At 39.1% G+C, this 17,980-nt stretch overlaps 1 protein-coding gene across 6 annotated transcripts in view; it reads right to left on the bottom strand.

Moving 5' to 3' along the window:
• ATP6V0A1 (ATPase H+ transporting V0 subunit a1) overlaps positions 1 to 17,768 on the bottom strand; it is a 55,038-nt gene extending 37,270 nt beyond the window's left edge. For 3 of the 6 annotated variants that reach the window (XM_067021669.1, XM_059048222.2, XM_059048225.2), the window contains exons 1-5: positions 17,283 to 17,425; positions 15,238 to 15,401; positions 4,614 to 4,692; positions 3,329 to 3,426; positions 2,262 to 2,390 (exon numbers count right to left, since the gene is read on the bottom strand). In XM_067021669.1, coding sequence (XP_066877770.1) covers positions 2,262 to 2,390; positions 3,329 to 3,426; positions 4,614 to 4,692; positions 15,238 to 15,354 — 423 coding nt within the window. In that variant the 5' untranslated portion in view covers positions 15,355 to 15,401; positions 17,283 to 17,425. Of the gene's footprint in view, positions 1 to 2,261; positions 2,391 to 3,328; positions 3,427 to 4,613; positions 4,693 to 15,237; positions 15,402 to 17,282 lie in introns of all 6 variants that reach the window. The other 3 variants (XM_059048223.2, XM_067021670.1, XM_059048226.2) reach the window with 3 other exon arrangements.
• Positions 17,769 to 17,980: the final 212 nt, after the last annotated feature.

The following is a 17,980-nucleotide window of genomic DNA, read 5'->3' as shown; positions in this document are numbered from 1 at the left end:
ATCACCTTTCCAAGTGGTTCCTCTTATTTTTAAAAAAAATTTTTATTGGAGTATAGTTGATTTACAATGTTGAGTTAGTTCCTGCTGTACAGCAAAGTGTATCAGTTATACACATACATATATCCACTCTTTTTAAGATTCTTTTCCCATATAGGTCATTACAGAGTACTGAGAAGAGTTCCCCGTGCTATACAGTAGGTCCTTATTAGTTATCTATTTTATATATCTTCTTATTTTGTTTTTACTATTTTTTAAATTATAAAATTAACAGTTTAAAAAACTATTTCCATTAAGGGAGTCCATTTGTCAGTCTTTATTCAGAATCTCTACCAGAATGAACTAGACTAAGAAGCCTATCCCAATCCTTAAACTCAGGAGGTTATGAAAAACATTTTCATACATCTCAACAACATCCCAGCAGTAAACTAAAGGCTATATCAAAAGGGAAAGAAAGAGGGGAGAGGGTAAAAGAATTAAGTCCCAAATAATAAGAAAAGTAACTAAGCTTTGACCTTAAAGCCAGATTTACTTTGGATCTGTGGGCAGCATAGGCAGGCACTGTGTTCAGGGATGTTTCCTGATATGAGTAAGTGACATATGACTTGAACACAGGGAACATGTCTTACCCATCTTACGCTTTACAAACAGTAGGTGCTCTTCAAATGCTCTGTGAATTAATGAGTATAAACACAATAATGTTTTCACAGTGAGTACACTGGAATTCCAGATTACTTGTTCATCAAAACCATTGGGCATTAAGTGGCCGTGCCTGTTGCAAAAGACCTGAAACACGTGGAAGGAGTTAATCACAGTGTCCCACGCCCTTTAATGTGATATCGGGGACTGGTGAAAGAAGTCCCCATCAGTCTCAAAATTCTCAACTCGGCGAGCAAACTGCATATTCACACCAACCCTCTCCTGGTATGTAGCCAGATCCTGATTCTCAGGAAGACTGGGAAATTAAATTCCTATGAGCTTTTCTCCTTTCCCTGGCTCCAACAGATCCTTTTAACTAGCATGGCTTCTCTGAGTCAAATCCTTAGTTACTAAGGAATGTATCGCATCTTCAGCTGACTTTCTCTAGCCCCGCGGTTCTCACACTAGCATGCTTCAGAATCACCTTGTGAAAACAGATTGCTGGGCTGGGCACCACCCTCAGAGTTAGTTTCTGATTGAAAAAGTCTCCTGTGAGGGCTGAAAATTTGCATTCTGACAAGTTCCCAGATGAGGCTGATGTTGCTAGTTGGCAACCTCCTGCTCCAGGCTAGAGAACTAGTAAGAGTTATTCTTTCCTCAAAAGACAGAAATTAAAAGTAAAACTGAGGACATATAAGATGCTAAGTAAAATGGGCCTTCTGTTTTTCAAAAGCTTTGCTAATTTTTGTTGTTGTTGAGCAAAGGAAATAAAGGACTTATGGGAAGGTACACTGAAGAGTGACTGGGACAATCTCTGAAATGTCTGATGTTGTTAATCTGGCGGCAAAGACACCTATTGAAAAGAGAGTTACCCATATTTTAGGCCATCAGAAAAGGCACAGCACGTCCAGGCTGAAAGCTAAGACTCCTCCCCAGGTTTAATTAGGAGAAGGAAGCCTTCTGAAAGCCTTATTCCAATCCTTTCCATGGGGTCACCTCAGCAAGCTGTCACCTGGCAACTTAGTCACCTACATTTTTAATCCAGGAACTTATTAACATTTTTTCCCTACAAGGTAATAAAGTTGAGTTTATATGAAAATCCAGGAATTTCAAACAGGCATCCTACCAATTTTCCAAACAACATAAAGAAAAGCTCTTGAAAAATTAAGTGTGACGTGCAATCTGGAGTACTTAAAAATGTGCTCAAAGGTTGACAAGCAAACATACAGGATAAAAATTAAAATTTAACGACAAAAGGTTTGGAGATTAAACCTTTGTTATAATTTCATGTATAACTAACTGTTTCCTGTTGCTTCAACTTTAAGCATATACTTACCTTAAAATGTAAACATTTCATCTAACTATGTTTATACAACTACTTTAGGGTTCCTTTCCCCATCTTGAGATGAAAAATTGCTGAAAATGCAAAATTATACAAAACCATGGCTGGCTGTGTACTGCATGAAAAATGGAACATAATCTGACATTTCTTTAACTAAAACAGGGTGCAGAAATGGTATTGCTTTCAAACTAGCAAATTAAAATAATTATTGGAATAAAAATATGGCCCACTTGTGCTGGTGTAATATCAGCTGCTCAAATATTAAAAGAAACAATAGTCTGACCTCATCGAAAAACTGCTGAGTTTTGCGAAGTATAAATTTTAATTCAGTCAGTTCCAGGAAATTTCTCTTCAGAGCTTCCTGGTTTGTGTTGATTTCCTTCAGTTCATTTTCAATCTTCTCAAAATTGGCCTAAAGAAACAACAACAACAACAGCAAAACCAATTAACTCAAAGGAAGCTCAAAATGCTTGCTCTGAAAGACAGATGAATTCATCCATCCCACAGAATGCTCGCCACCCAGACGGTTCAAAGGTATCTTTGAACAACACAGCAAGTACAGTCAGCCCTCCGTATCCTTGGGTTCCCTACCTGCGGATTCAACTAACCATGGTTTGAAAATATTTGGGGAAAAACATTTTCCAGAAAGTTCCAAAGAGCAAAACTTGAATCTGCTGCCCACCAGCAACTATTTACCTAGCATCTGCATTGTATTTACAACTACTTAACACAGCATTTACATTGTATTAGGTATTATAAGTAATCCAGAGATGATTTAAAGTATACGGGAGGATGTGCATAGGTTATATGCAAATACTACAGCTATTTTAAATAAGGGACTTGAGCATCAGCAGATTTTGGTATCCGAGGGAAGGCCTGGAACCAATCCCCCTCAGATACTGAGGGACAACTGTACTGTGTTTTTACCAGGGCAATTTTCTTTATGAAAACTTTTTTGCTTAAAATCGTCTTTCTTTGTCTATAGATTCTGTTGTACACTTGGTTAAATTCCCCAGGGGCCTTTGGATAGATAAAATAATTATTGAAAAGTTAATGAAAGGCTATTCATTTAGTCTATGAGATTAATAAATTACTGGATAAATTAACATTGATCCAATAAAGTTTCAATAAGCCAATAAACATTTATTTAGTTGCATGCGATAGTATTTGAGATACCACAGTGTTTTTTATACCATAAAAAAGCAAATTCATTTTAATCCCATCCACAGGAAACTTGCAATCAATAGACAAGGACAGCAAGAATTATTCTACTCTTCAGCTTCGCAAGAAATTACTTTCTGCATTTAAATAGAAAGAAACTTATCTGGCTTCCTCAGAAGAACTGCTTACCTCTAAGTCAATCATGTCCCGGGGGAAGGGCACCTCTGGGTTTTCGCCAGTGTCCATAATTGGGATATTGGCTTTCCTTATCTCTTTCTCAACAAATCCTAGAACGACAGAATCGAAACATTCATGTCTAGCTGCACATGTCTGGAATTGCCAAAACTTGAGGAAAAAAATAATAAGACCCCAAACCTGGCTAAAAAGAGCTTCGTTCTAACAAAGACACTTTTACATAAAAAAGGCAGATCGTGTGAATCCTTTTTTCTCCACATTCCTCTTCCTCCTACCCTATGTTCTCTAAAGCACAGCTACCCCAAAAAGGCTTATCATCCCACTACTGTCTTCTTTCCCTCTTCTGATATTAAAACTGGTCCTCATCTGTGTCAGCTCTCTACCCTTTGTGACTTCTACTGTATGACGGTTCTGGTCACAGATACTGTTGGCAGAGAAGAGCTACAGAAGAGTGCGATTCAGTAGAATATTGGAAACTTAGCACACTAGTGAGACAACTCCAGCCTACATGAGTTTCATTAAATTTGAAAACAGGTCAATTTTGACTTAAAAAATACAAAAAAAAAACAAAGCACAGAATAAGGCCCCAAAACACCAGAAGAGCAAAGTGTTTCAGGTGATAACTACTGACTTAGCTTTTAGCACGGGGACTAAATTCACCTAACAGCTAACGGAAAGCTGGCATCGTATAGGAGCAAGATCTTGGATTCTGAAGACAGACCACCTGGATTCAAACACTGACCCCATCATGACAGCTTACGTTCTCGGGCAAGTCACTTAACCTCTCTGATCTCTGGTTTCTTCATTTACTAAATATGGGTACTGAATCACCCATCTTGAAGGAATGTTGTGGGGAATGAACAAAATAAAGTATATGAACACCCTAACTCTCAACAGGACCTTAATAAATGTTAGATTCTTCCCTCATAAACAGCTCAAATTAAAAGGCGGCTAGGCTGACATCTAAAATTGATGGTGTTCTGGGTCCTACCTCTCAGAATTCTATAGTGTAGTACTGCCAGGAAACCCTTCCCATAAAAAAATAACCAGTGTTTTTCAGCTTGCAGCCTTGCCATCTCAAACAAAGTTTCTATTAAGCACCACCTAGCCCAAACACCACACGTCTACTCGTGCACAAGAAATTCATCTTTACATCGGATTGCAAGATTTTTCCTCTCTTCTTTTCCTCCTGTAGTATTTTCTTCCTTTATTAAGAGGACCCTAATTTAAGACAAATGGCTCACTAGAGGAACATCAGACAAAGCCAAAATGCACATACGAAGCTTTCGATCCATTTCTTCACATCTTCTGACTTCATTCACAAATTTCCGCTGGAAAACGTTCACATCTGGATTTAACTGCAAAATAAGAACAGAATACCAAATATTCAAATACTACATTTCCTCTCTTTCATAAGCAACACAACCTGCAAAGTGAAAACCTAATTTAGTGTCAATGTGTGATGCGACACTAATAAAAACTTTCTACTGATCCACACAACCTGCTTTGGGACCAGTCACACCAATGAAAAGTAAAATCCCCTCCCTCACTGCTGCAACATATTCCTGGAATGGAGGCAAATTAGACAAAGCACAGTGGCACAAAATGTTCTTCCCGGGCCAAAGGTCTCAGTGAGCGCTACCACCTTGCACATTTGGGCAATGGATAGAATGGAAGCTCTGCCTGGTTTTCCTGCTCTCCTTCTTCCCAATCAGAAGAGCCAGAAGGCAAACTTCTCTTGTTCTTTTGCCCCGGGGTCTTCACCTTCTAGGTGACAGGCTGGTTTATTCAATCTTACATCACAAGTAATTGTCAAAGCAACAGTGACAGATATTCTGGGAAATGCAAATAAGAATAAAACAAGTTCCTACTCATTGAGAAGCTTGCAAACTAATAGAGAAGAAAGATGAATACAACCAATAAGAGAGCATGGGATAAATTCCATGAGAGCAATTCAAAGAAAGAATTATAGTTACTCAACATTTGTGGAGCACCAAATATGTCCCAGACACTGTATTATGCACTGGCATAAATATAAAGAATAAGAGATATCCTAGCTTTGAAGAGCTATCAGCCCCACAGAAGAGAGACACAAACCAATCGATACAACTTTTGTGACAAACGTTATTAAAGAGTAAGCAAAATATTGCTGGCAGTTTCCTATACAGTTACCTACCTCATGACTGAGCATTCTGCTGCTAGGCACCCACTTCACAGGAATGAAAACATGTCCACAGAAATTTGTAAAAGAATGTTTACAGCAGCTTTATTCATAATCGACCCAAACTGGCAATGATCCAAATGCCATCAACAGGAGACTGGATAAAGACACTGTGATATGTTCGTACCACAGAATGCTATTCAATAATAAAATAGAATCAACTACAGATATATACAAAATGAGATTAGATCTCAAAAATACGAGGTTGAGTGAAAGAAGTCAGACATTAGAGTCTATAATGTATCATTCATTTACATAAAGTTCAAGAACAGGCAAAACTAATCTATGATGGTAGAAATCAAAACAGTGGTTACCTATGATGGGTAGGGGCTGACCAGAAGTACGCACGAGATAACTTTCTGGGCTGCTGGAAATGTTCTATATCTTGACTTGGGTGGTGGTTATAAGGGTATATAAATTTACCAAAATCATCAACCTGTACTCCTAAGATCTATGCATTTCACTGAATATAAAGTTTACCTCCACGAAAAAGAAGAGGGGGGCTTCCCTGGTGGCGCAGTGGTTAAGAACCTGCCTGCCAATGCAAGAGATGTGGGTTCAAGCCCTGGTCCGGGAGGATCCCACATACCGCGGAGCAACTAAGCCCATGCGCTACAACTACTGAGCTTGCGCTCTACAGCCCATGAGCCACAACTGCTGAGCCCATGTACCACAATTGCTGAGCCCACATGCCTAGAGCTCATGCTCCACAACGGGAGAGGCCACCGCAGTGGGAGGCCCGTGCACCGCGGCGAGGAGTGGCCCCTGCTCGCCACAGCTGGGGAGAGCCCACGCGCAGCAACGAGGACCCAACACAGCCAAAAATAAATAAATTTATAAAAAATAAATAAAATTTTAAAAAAGACACAATTCAGCCATAAAATAATTAATTAATTAATTTTTTTGAAAAGAATGAACTGTGAGAGAAAGAGAGAGACTGGTAACAGAGAATCCAGTAAGGAAATTATTGGTATTATGTATTATATTAATATTAGACACATGGAATCTATGGTAAAAACCATTATTAGAGATTAAGAGAATCACTACATAATAAGAACAATTCCCAGGAAAATGAAACAATTCCAAACTTGCGTGTCCCTAATAAAATGCTTATTTGTTTTTGTTTTGTTTTGTTTTTTTTCACTGAGCAGGCAGTACTCAGCCTCTCATTCAGAAATTTCCACTTCTATAAACAAGACATTCTGAAGTGAAAGTAGCCACAAGACTCATGGTAACTTTACTGGTTTCATAATCAGGAGTCAAGGTTCAACTGCAGCCACACCATAGCCTGCTTTGGGTAAGGAGTCCTGAAATATGTGGGCAAGGCATTCTCAAAATATTTCAAACAAACATTAACAGAACTACAAGAAAAAACTGACAAATCTGTCTACATAGTGGGAAATTTTAATATAATTTTAAAACTATTGATACATCAAGTCCACCAAATATTTTAAAAGGACAGAGAAAATCTGAACATAATCAGCTTAATCTAACAAACACACACATTTTCTAACACTGCATCCAACAGTTCTCTGTTCAAGAGTTCATTTATAAAAACTGACCACAAAATAGGTCACACAGCAAGTCTCAGTATAGAATTGGTACCATAAAATGTTCTCTATCATGCAATTAAGTTAGAAATCCATATCAAAAATACAACTTAACATATTTGGAAATTCTAAAATAGCTCTAAGTAATTCACAGCACAAAGAAAAAGTCTTAATGAAAATCTCTCTCTTTTTTTTTCCTGTGGCCATGCCACGTGGCTTGCGGGATCTTAGTTCCCCGGCAGGGGATCAAACCCAGGCCCTCAGCAGTGAGAACACACAGTCCTAATCACTGGAATGCCAGGGAATTCTCTGAAATATCTTAAAATATTGAGAACAGAATGATAATGAAAATGCTAAAGATCAAACTTTGTAGGATGCAGTTAAAGTGGTATTTAGAGGGAACTTTATAGACTTAAATGCAAATAGAAAAGACTAAAAAAATTAATGTGTCAAGTGTTCAAGAAGTTAAAAGAAAGATAACAGGAAGTAGAAAATAACAAAGAGCAGAAATTGGGACTTCCCTGGTGGTCCAGTGATTAAGACTTGGCCTTCCAATGCAGGGGGTACAGATTTGATCCCTGGTTGGGGAGCTAAGATCCCACATGCCTTGGGCCAAAAAACCAAAAAACATAAAACAGAAGCAATACTGTAACAAATTCAATAAAAAGACTTAAAAAAAGAAAAACAAAACAAAGAGCAGAAATGAATAAAAGTTCCTGAACAAAACAAAGTCAAAAGTTGACATTTTTCTTTTATACTTCTTTATCATTTTATTTATCATTTTTTCTTAAAAGTTGGTTATTTAAAAAGACAATATGGACCAAATTTTTATAAGACTGAGAGAAGGCATAAATAAACATAAGAATAAAAAACGTTCACTACAGATAGAAATTTCAACAGTTAAAAATATACCCATCTAGAAACACCAGGCATAGAAGGTTTAAAGATAGGTTCTTTCAAAGACTAGATAAGCCCAAAGCTTAGATAAACTATTACAATGAGGAGACAAATGAAAGGAACATTCCTCAACCAATAAGTGAGATTGGCCAGTATAATCTTTATACCAAAATAAGATAGGAATAGTTTTAGAAAGGACAATTACAGACCAATATCATTTATAAATATAAATGAAATAATCTTAATAAAATTATTAGGAAATTGAACCCTAATATTCTTTTGAATACACCTCATGACTGAGTTTCCCAGGCTTACAAGGATGATTTTACATTTAAAAAAACTATACAAATGGTCTGTAAGCATATGAAAAAGGCTCCACATCATTAGCCATGAGGGAAATGCAAATCAAAACCATTTCACACTCGTTAGGATGGCTATAATAAAAAAAAAAAAAAAAAAAAAAAGGAAAATAACAAGTGTTGGTGAGGATGTGAAGGAACTGGAACCCTCATACATTGCTGGTAGGAATGTAAAGTGGTGCGGCTGCTGTGAAAAGCAGTGTGGAGGTTCTTCAAAGTGTTAGAATTACCACATGACCCAGCAATTCCGGGTACATACTCCTGGGTATATACCCAAAAGAAGTGAAAATAGGCACTCAAACAAATACTTGTACACGAATGTTTATATAACATTATTCACAATAGCCAAAATGTGAAAACAACTCAAATATGTTCAGCAACTAATGAATGAATAAACAAAAGGTGGTATATACATACAATGGAAAATATTCAGCCATAAAATGGAGTGAGTACTGATACATGCTACAACAGGATGAATCCTGAAAACAACATGCTAAGCAAAAGAAGCAAGATACAAAAGGCAATGCGTCATATGATTCCATTCATATATAATGTCCTTCCAGAATAGGGAAATCCAGGAAGACAGTGGTAGATTAAGTGATTGCCAAGGGCTAGGGCGAGGGAGAGATGGGGAGTGACTGCTATGGGTACAGGGTTTCTTTGCAGGGGTGATTAAATGTTCTGGAATTAGATAGTGGTGACAATTACACAACCATGTGAATACACTAAATACCACTGAACTGTTCACTGTATAAGGGTGATTTTTTGGTATATCTCAATTGGAAAAAACATAGGCAGTGGAATCAGACAATCCTGGATACAAATCTGTGTGTCCCTGCGGTATTTTCATCTGTGCTGCAGGTTCCTCAACTGTAAAATGAAAGTCGTAGGTTCCACTATTCAAAAGGAGGTTCTACTTCTCAGGTTGCTATAGGAATGCCTGCAGTAACAACGTAAAATGTTCAACATGACATCTATTCACAAAATGTAAATTGTCCTTATGATCCTACGTGTTAGACAGTAAGGGACTGAAGAATAGACAAGAAGTATGTCAAAGAGAAGAATGAATGAGGAGACAGATAAGCCACAGAAGATTTTGAACGAGTTGAGCAACGAAACATGTCTTGTCTCTCTAAAACCCAGGGCAATATCTTTTGTTGAGAAGATAAGTAACAACTAGTTCTATACTGAAACCACTTCTTATACTGAAACCACTCATTTTAATATGCTGCATATTTTCATACTTTAAAAAAGATACAAAAAAAGAAAGTACAGATACTTGCTACAATATAGATGAACCTTGAAAACATTATGTTAAACGAAAGAAGCCAGACACAGAAGACTACATATTGTATGACTCCACTCACATGAAATGTCCAAGAATAGGCAAATCCACAGAAACAGCAATGAAGATTAGTGGTTACCAGGGGATAGGGGTGGGGAGTGGGGTTGGGAGGAAATGGGGAGTGACTGTTAATGGCTACAGGGTTTCTTACTGGGGTGATGAAAATGTTCTAAAATTGATTGTGGTGATGGTTGTACAGTTCTGTGAATATACTAAAAGTCATTAAATTGTATACTTTAAATGGATAAATTGTATGGTATGTGAATCATATCTCAGTAAAGCTGTTAAAAAAATTAGTAGGAAAAAATATGGCTATGTAATTCACCAAATTAACAGATTAAAGGAGAAAAAAACATGGCAACCTCAATAAGGAAAGGCATTCAATAAAATTCCACAACCATTTGTGACAGTAACTTCAGAAAATCAGAAGTTGAAAGGAATCTGCATAATCTAATAGAATTTTCCAAAAAATTAAGAATAAATGTCTTATTTAAATTATAAAAAATTTAAAAGACTCCCCTTAAAGTTAGAAGTAAGACAGGCATACTACATGATAGATACAAAGCACTTTGCCCTATTTCCTTATGAACAATAATCCCATTCTTGTTTAAGGCAGCAACTGCTCAGCTGAAAAATAAAGAAAACCACCACATTTCCCAGACTCCCTTGTAGCTACAGTATGCCATAATTTTGGCCAATGATAAATTAGCAAAGTCTGCTGAGGATTTCTGGGAAAGTTGTTTTCCTCCATATGTAAGTACTTCCCCCTCCTCCTTGCACTTCTTTCTTCCTGCCTAGAATATGGAAGAAATGCTGGGAGCTGTGGTGGTCGTCTATAAGGACAAAAGCCAAATGCTCAAGGATGGCCAAAAAAACCACAGAATGATCTTAGGACACTGATGACAGTGTGAAGCTGGGTTTCATGTTACACGAGAAACGTACACCCCTAACATTTGGGTTTTCAGTTACATACAGCTAAACACAGTCCTAACCAGTATAAGCTTGCTCTCACTCTTCATCAACACGTTATGTTATTGGGACTTCTCTGGTGGTCCAGTGGGTAAGACTCCAAGCTCCCAATGTAGGGGGCTCAGGTTCAATCCCTGGTCGGGGAACTGGATCCCACATGCATGCCACAACTAAGAGTCTGCATGCCGCAACTAAGAAGGCTGCATGCTGCAACTATGAGCCTACATGTCATAACTAAAAATCCCGCATGCCACAAGGAAGATCCTGCTGCATGCCACAACTGAGACTTGGAGCAGACAAAATAAACAAATAAATAAATTTTTAAAAATAAATTTTTAAAAAGTTATGTTATTAAAGGTCCCAATGGATACAGTAAAATAAGAGAAAGAAAAGGAAAAGGATTTGAAAGAAACAGTTCACTCTCTGACAGAGCTGTAAAAAAGATTATATCAAATGTAGCAAAATGTTAACAACTGGTAAATCTACATTAGAGTATTCAGGCTTGAAATTTTTCAAGATAAAAATTTAGGAGGGACTTCCCTGGTGGCGCAGTGGTTAAGAATCCACCTGCCAATGCAGGGGACGTGGGTTCGATCCCTCGTCCAGGAAGATCCCACATGCCACAGAGCAACTAAGCCCATGTGCCCCAACTACTGAGCCTGTGCTCTACAGCCAGCGAGCCACAACTACTGAGCCCACGTGCCGCAACTACTAAAGCCTGTGTATCTACAGCCTGTGCTCTGCACCAAGAGAAGCCACCACAATGAGAAGCCTGCATACTGCAACAAAGAGTAGCCCCTGCTCGCCGCAACTATAGAAAGCCTGTGTGCACCAACAAAGACCCAACGCAGCCAAAAGTAAATTTTAAAAAAAATTTAGGAAAACAGAAAATACTGATAACAAAAAAAGAAAAATAAACTTTATATATATGACAAAATATACCAAAAACAGAGGGAAAAGACAAGCCACAGCCTGGAAGAAGTTATCAGTAGAGGATTAGAAAGAAGATTAGCTTCCAGAGTACATGAAGAACTTGAAAAAAAAATCCTACAAGTCAATACAGAAGACAAGCAAACCCAATAGAAAAACAGGAAGATAATATGGACAGACATTCATGGAAAATGAAACCCATTATGTCCAATAAACAAATAAGAAGATACTAAATGTACTAATCTAGAAAATGCAAATTAAAACAACAAGATACCACTTCGCAACCATCAGACTGGCAAATTTCTTTCTGTCTGAGCACAGAGGTGTTGACACAATTGTGGAGCGACAGGTACTCTCAACCAGCGATGGGAGCATGAACAGGTACATTCACTGTGCAGTTCACTCTGATAACATCTAACAGTTAGGGATGCACACGATGCTCAGCAGTGCGCCTCCTGGTTATAATCCCTGGAGCAGCAGCAGGTCCATGAGAGCAATATCAGTTTCTTGTAACACTAGGACATCATTTGCCTTTTTCATTCTCATTCTCTCGTGAGTGTTTCAGTGAAGTTTTCCAGAGGCTCACGAGATACATCACAGCAGACTGACTGCAGAAGCAAATGAGAATCCAGCTTTCTGCTAATTCGGACACTAAAAGATTTTCAGAAGTGTAAAAGCAATATCCCTCTTCTCAAAACTATTTTTTTGTTTTGGAAAACATAGCTATTTTTCATAAAAATGTTATGATAACATGTAGTGGGTTATTATAATTTTTAAATGATTTAATAAGTAAATACTTCAAACATTTCTCAGTTTTAATTTCCAGTACAATAATATTGCTAACTGTAACTCTTATAAAAGCCTTCTGCGGTCCTCAATTTTTTAAGAGTCTAAAGAGGTCCTGAGACCAAAATGTTTGAGAACCACTGCCCTGGAGAAACTATCACACATGTATACCACAAGACATATATATGAATCTTCCTTGCACCACTGTACAGCAAAGAATTGCAATCAACCAAAATGTTCATCAAAAGGAAAAAATGATATAAACTGTATATTCTTACAATAACTATATAGCAATTTAAAGGAATGAACTAGCACTATCTGTATCAACATGGTTAAATCTTACAAACATTAAATTTTAAAAGTACTTGCTGAAGGATACACACAACATGAAACCATATACATAGTTTTAAAACATATAAAATTATACTATATATTATTTAGTGATACATATACAGCAAAAGTAGAAAAAAAAACAAGGGAATGATAAAAGCAAAGATCATTGTAGAGATTACCTTTGTGGGAGAGGAGAGAGACATGAATGGCAGGGAAGAAGGATACACAGGAGCTTTCAATTATTTGTGGAATGTTTCTCTTAATGAGATAGTAGAAACATAGTTACAGGCATAACTCCTTTTACTGTATTTCACATTATTGCACTTTGCAGATATCACTTTGTTACAAATTGAAGGTCTGTGGCAACCCTGCATTGAGGAAGGGTTGAGCAGCACCATTATTCCAACAGCATTTGCTCACTTTGTGTCTCTGTGTCACATTTTGGTAATTCTCTGAGTATTTCAAACTTTTCCAGTATTATATCTGTTATGGTGATCAGTGATCTTTTGATTGCAAAAAGATTACGACTTGCTGAAGACTCAGATGATGGCTAGCATTTTTTAGCAACAAACTATTTTTTAATTAATATATGTACATTTTTTTTAGACATAATGCTACTGCACACTTAATAGACTATAGTACAGTCTATAGCCTACAGTATAAACATAACTTGTGGGAATCTTAGTTCCCCGACCAGGGATTGAACCTGTGCCCTCAGCAGTGAAGGTGTAGAGTCCTAACCACTGGACCACCAAGGAATTCCCAACATAACTTTTATATGCACTGGGAAACCAAACAATTTGTGTGACTCGCTTTATTGAGATACTTTACTGTAGTGGTCTGGAACTAAAATAAATATTCATTGTATTAGTCCCTATAATGTTTTGTATGATTGAAATGCAACATAAGTAAAAGTTAAGAACACTGAATAGACACAATGAGTGTTAGGTAGGGAGACACCATAGTACCAGATAAAGGATTGCAAATTAAGGATGACTTAGGTTTGATTTAGGTTTCAAGTCTAGAAAACTGGAAGAATATTGATGCATTAGCTCATCGTTAGAAAGTCAGGATGAAGAAATAGTTTGTTAAAAGGCAAGGTGCTGGGATTTAGACATAACAAGCTTGAGAAGCAGAGATGACAAAAATCTTTTTTGGGGGGAGGTGGGGGGGGGGACAAAGGTCTTCTGAGCTATTTTATTTTATTTTTTAAAATTGAAGTACAGTTAATTTACAATGTAGTGTTAGACAGAAATCTTAGAGAGGTGTTAATTCAGGGATGGTGTTTGGGAGGTCAGGACCAGAGACACAGATTTGGGACTCGCTGAGTAAAGATAGAAGATTTGAGGATAGATGAGATCACCAAAAGAAAAAAAATTAAAAAGTGATAGGGAAGATGTGGGTACGAGAAGCTTAGCCAGAGAGAGCAAAGAAAAGAGTTTCGGGAACACTGACACCTATGGCAGGAGTAAGGAACACAAGAGAGAGGTTGGTGGAAGATAACAATGAGTTTTCAGAAAGATAAGAAAAGGAACCAGAGACAGGGAGGAGAACATTTGAAGAGAGTTGATATAAAAGAGTTCAAAGAGAATAAGGAATAAGACCACATCACTGGATTATATTTGTGCAATTTCAGCTCAGACAGAGAACTTCCTGAAAGCTTGCCAATTCCAGGAAGCCAAAACTGATTAATTCCACCCCTTTCTGACTACTCCTCTTTCATCCGTCCATTCATTCCAACAAATATTGATTATCTTTTATGTGGGCACTAAGGATATAATAACAAATGTCTCTGTTCTTTCTGGTGCTTAGATCACAGTAGAAGAGAGATTCTTTAATCAGCCAGTCACACCGATGAATGGAAAATCATGACTATGATGAATGCTATAAATGAGAGGTACATGGAGCTTTGAGACCGCATAATGAGGAATTGTTACCTGCCCCCTCCTTTCAGCAGCGTAGATTGTGCCTTCAGATTGCAAGCCCCATAGGTCATACTTTTTTTTATATTCTTAGACTGTCCATTTTCTTTTGATAGCTCCTCCAAGTGCCCAGCATAATGCTTCAGAACAATGGGTATTTGGTATATGCTTACTTATATACTATATATCTGTAACTGGATGCTTCAGATTTTGTAATAAATATGTCCTATTGTATGAAAGAGCTATGACACTTTTTTTTTAGTACCGTACTATGGGTGTTAAGGAGCCCAAAAGCAAAGTGCAAGCCTTGAACAGGTTAGTTTGGTGTCCTCCACCTGCATCCCAAGCAATTACCTTGAGAATGCTTACGATTATTCTCAAAGCAGTAGCTAGTAAAAGTATGGAAGGATTGGCACAAAACAGTCTCATCTCTAAAAAGACAACTTGAAATGTACACTCTTCCAATAATAAGCCAGTGCTATAATGTTATTTTTGCAAATAAAAAGCAAAACGTTCGTCTTAAGGCGAATTGGCCATGACAGGAAAAATAGAGTTCGGCAGTATTCAAGAAGCAGCCCCATAACTACTTACATCACGAAACTGAACCTTTCCGAGTTCTCCTAATTCACTGACACAACAATAAGCAGCTTCTGACTGTAGAAAAAGCTGGGCCAGTGTCATCTCCTCACTCCGGAAAAGCTCCCCCATGGCAGCAGAAAGGACCGGTCAACGGAGTACCTGGATTTCTCTCCAACCTAAGGCAAAATGAGAAAATTATATGACCTTGGAATTATCAAGAGGACTGAGAGCAAACAACACCCCAGGAAGCCTCTTCCGTTTTGCATTTCATTTCTTCCACTCCATGCTGACAGGTCTTTAACAACTGTTTTGACATCCTTCTTAGAAAGACAGAAAGGAGAAATTGCAACGGCTGTTACTGAAATTTCTCCCAGAGTGTCTGATGAACAGTCACTTCCTTTGCAGTCGACGTCAGGATTGAATGACAATAATTTGGGACATCTCAGATTAAAAACAGGAACTGGGAATCCTAAACAGCTCTTTAAATACCTTGGACACAATATTATGAGACAGCTGACTTTTTTTTTTTTTTCCTGTGTCAGGAAACAAACAGAAGAGACCTCGGTTACCCTGTCATAAAGCATGTCTCCGTTGCATCTAGTTTTCTATCCTCTACTGCTAATTTCTAACAGCCAAAGTCCAAGCACTGCCCTAAAGGTACGGCTACCTTAAAGGGTTTAACTTTCCAAGCTCCTCAGAAAACACCATTTTCTCCCAAAAGAATCTAAACACATAAGCATTAACTTAAAAAAACAAAAACAGAAAAACACAGAAACAGCTTACACATTAAGCTCAATTTCAAGTCAAGCATGACAGGAATACATGGTAATGACAAAGCAATTTTAAGTCACAGAGAATAAGCTCTGGACCTCCGCAGCTTTCTGTTTCTTATCCCCACCTTCAAGATTAACTACATTCTTCCATCTGTTAAAGCTTCGCATGAATGAGCCAATAAAGATTTCCTTTTCAGTCGGTCTTACCGTTACCGGGTAGGAAAGACAATTGGCGCTATCAGTGGTCCTGAAACTGCAATTATTTATTCTCAATCAGCTATTGTAAGGCACAGGCTGTACAGAATCTAAACTCAACAAAATGTATGGTATTTTTAGTATCATGAGGACATCCCTAATGATAGGTGAAACTGGCATCAAAGGAAGAGCTACTCTTCCGGAAGCCTGGGAGACATTTTGAGAAATGTGAATGACAAAACCTTTGTGCATTTGATGTTCAAGGCAGCAAAACCACGCATTCAGATATAAGCAAGAATTTCTCAAGAGATCATGCAGCTTGACTTTAAGACTGCCTACACCTGAATCATCCAAAACAGCTGTTAACAGATCCCACACTACCCTCAACAAGAATAGATTCCACAACCTCTAAACACATAAAATTATGCCAGATCAGCATAGTTCAGAGGCTGCCGATAATGACAGCCTCCAATGAGTTGCCTCCCTATTTCTGTTCTTTAATGATTACAAGTCTCCCTAGAACATCTCTATCCCACTGGAACCAAAGAGAAAACTAAAAAGGCCACAGCAATTCGGGCGCGTGGGGGTCGCAAAAAAAATATGAAGAAACAGTAATCCTGCGCAAGAGGAGTCCAAATAAAGTGCTCCCGAGCCCTGCCTCACGACTGTCATCCAGTCCTCGCCTCCTAACGAGGTGTTCAAATTCACCTGCCTCGTTTCCTGTCTACCTAGTGAGAAGGAGGAATTCTCTGAGCCCAGGCACACCTACCTCCTGGAGTGGGGAATAAAAGGGGATAATCCTCAAATGGGGAGCCCCTTTAAGAAGCCCCCAATTCTTCAGCCTACCCAATAACCTTCAGTTCCTCCGCTTTCCACTTAAATGGGGTAAGGGATCGGGGCCTCCAAAAGGGAGTGAATCTCCTGTTTCTCTGCCCAGAGGAGGGGTGCCCGAAGAGGGGTGAACCCCCATTTCCCCTGAGACCTGAAGCCCCTGCTAATTCCTTTGACAACCGAGGGGGCCGTTAGAAGGGTTTGCTGTGCCCCTCGGAGGCCGCTCCCTGCCGCGCTGTACCTACAGCCCCAGCTCACCTCCAGCCGCGGGCCGGCCGCCGCCAAAGCAACCGCCGCAGACCAACCCCGCAGCCTCGGAAGCTCAAACCCGCAGCCTCCGCAGCTCCCAGCAGCAGCACCTCGACGTGCGTTGCGTCCGCAAAGCCCCGCCCCCGCGCTGCCGCCGGCCTCCGCCCCCACGATGACCTCATTGCAGTTGGCCAATGGGGTGAGGCCTCGGCCGGAGGCCTCAATGCGGAGTCGCGGGGGCGTGGGCGAGACCTTGCGTGCTGACGCCATCTTGTTCCCGCAGCCTCCGCCGCCGGCCCCGGGAGGGCGGGTGTGTGGGTCGGGCGGCGCAGGTGCTTTAGGCCTGAAGTCCTTGAGCCCTTCAGAATCCCTTCTCACTAATATGTATCCTTGACGCCAGGCTGCCTGCTTTCTTTATTTCCATACCCAAGGAATTAATTCACAACATTTTCCTCCTCGAGGGAAGTAGCATGAAGGAGAGAAATTATTATGAAATGACTGGAGAGGTCGAGCGGAGCTTTAAAGGGCTTCCAGCCCCAATCTGCTCTGCGCGCGCGCATACACACACCTCCTTTTTACTTATTATGCAGGGGAGAAAATTTGAGCCCTAGAGTGGGGAGCGACTTGCTAAATGTGCTAGATCCTGTAGAGGAGCCTTGATCAGGGGGCTCATTCATTTAAGAATAGAGAACCCCTCTTTAAAAAGG

Source organism: Kogia breviceps, chromosome 19, assembly GCF_026419965.1.
Source record: "Kogia breviceps isolate mKogBre1 chromosome 19, mKogBre1 haplotype 1, whole genome shotgun sequence".
Taxonomy (NCBI): Eukaryota; Metazoa; Chordata; class Mammalia; order Artiodactyla; family Physeteridae; genus Kogia; species Kogia breviceps.
Note: the sequence above shows the minus strand (reverse complement) of the source record. Positions and strands in the feature narration are given on the sequence as shown.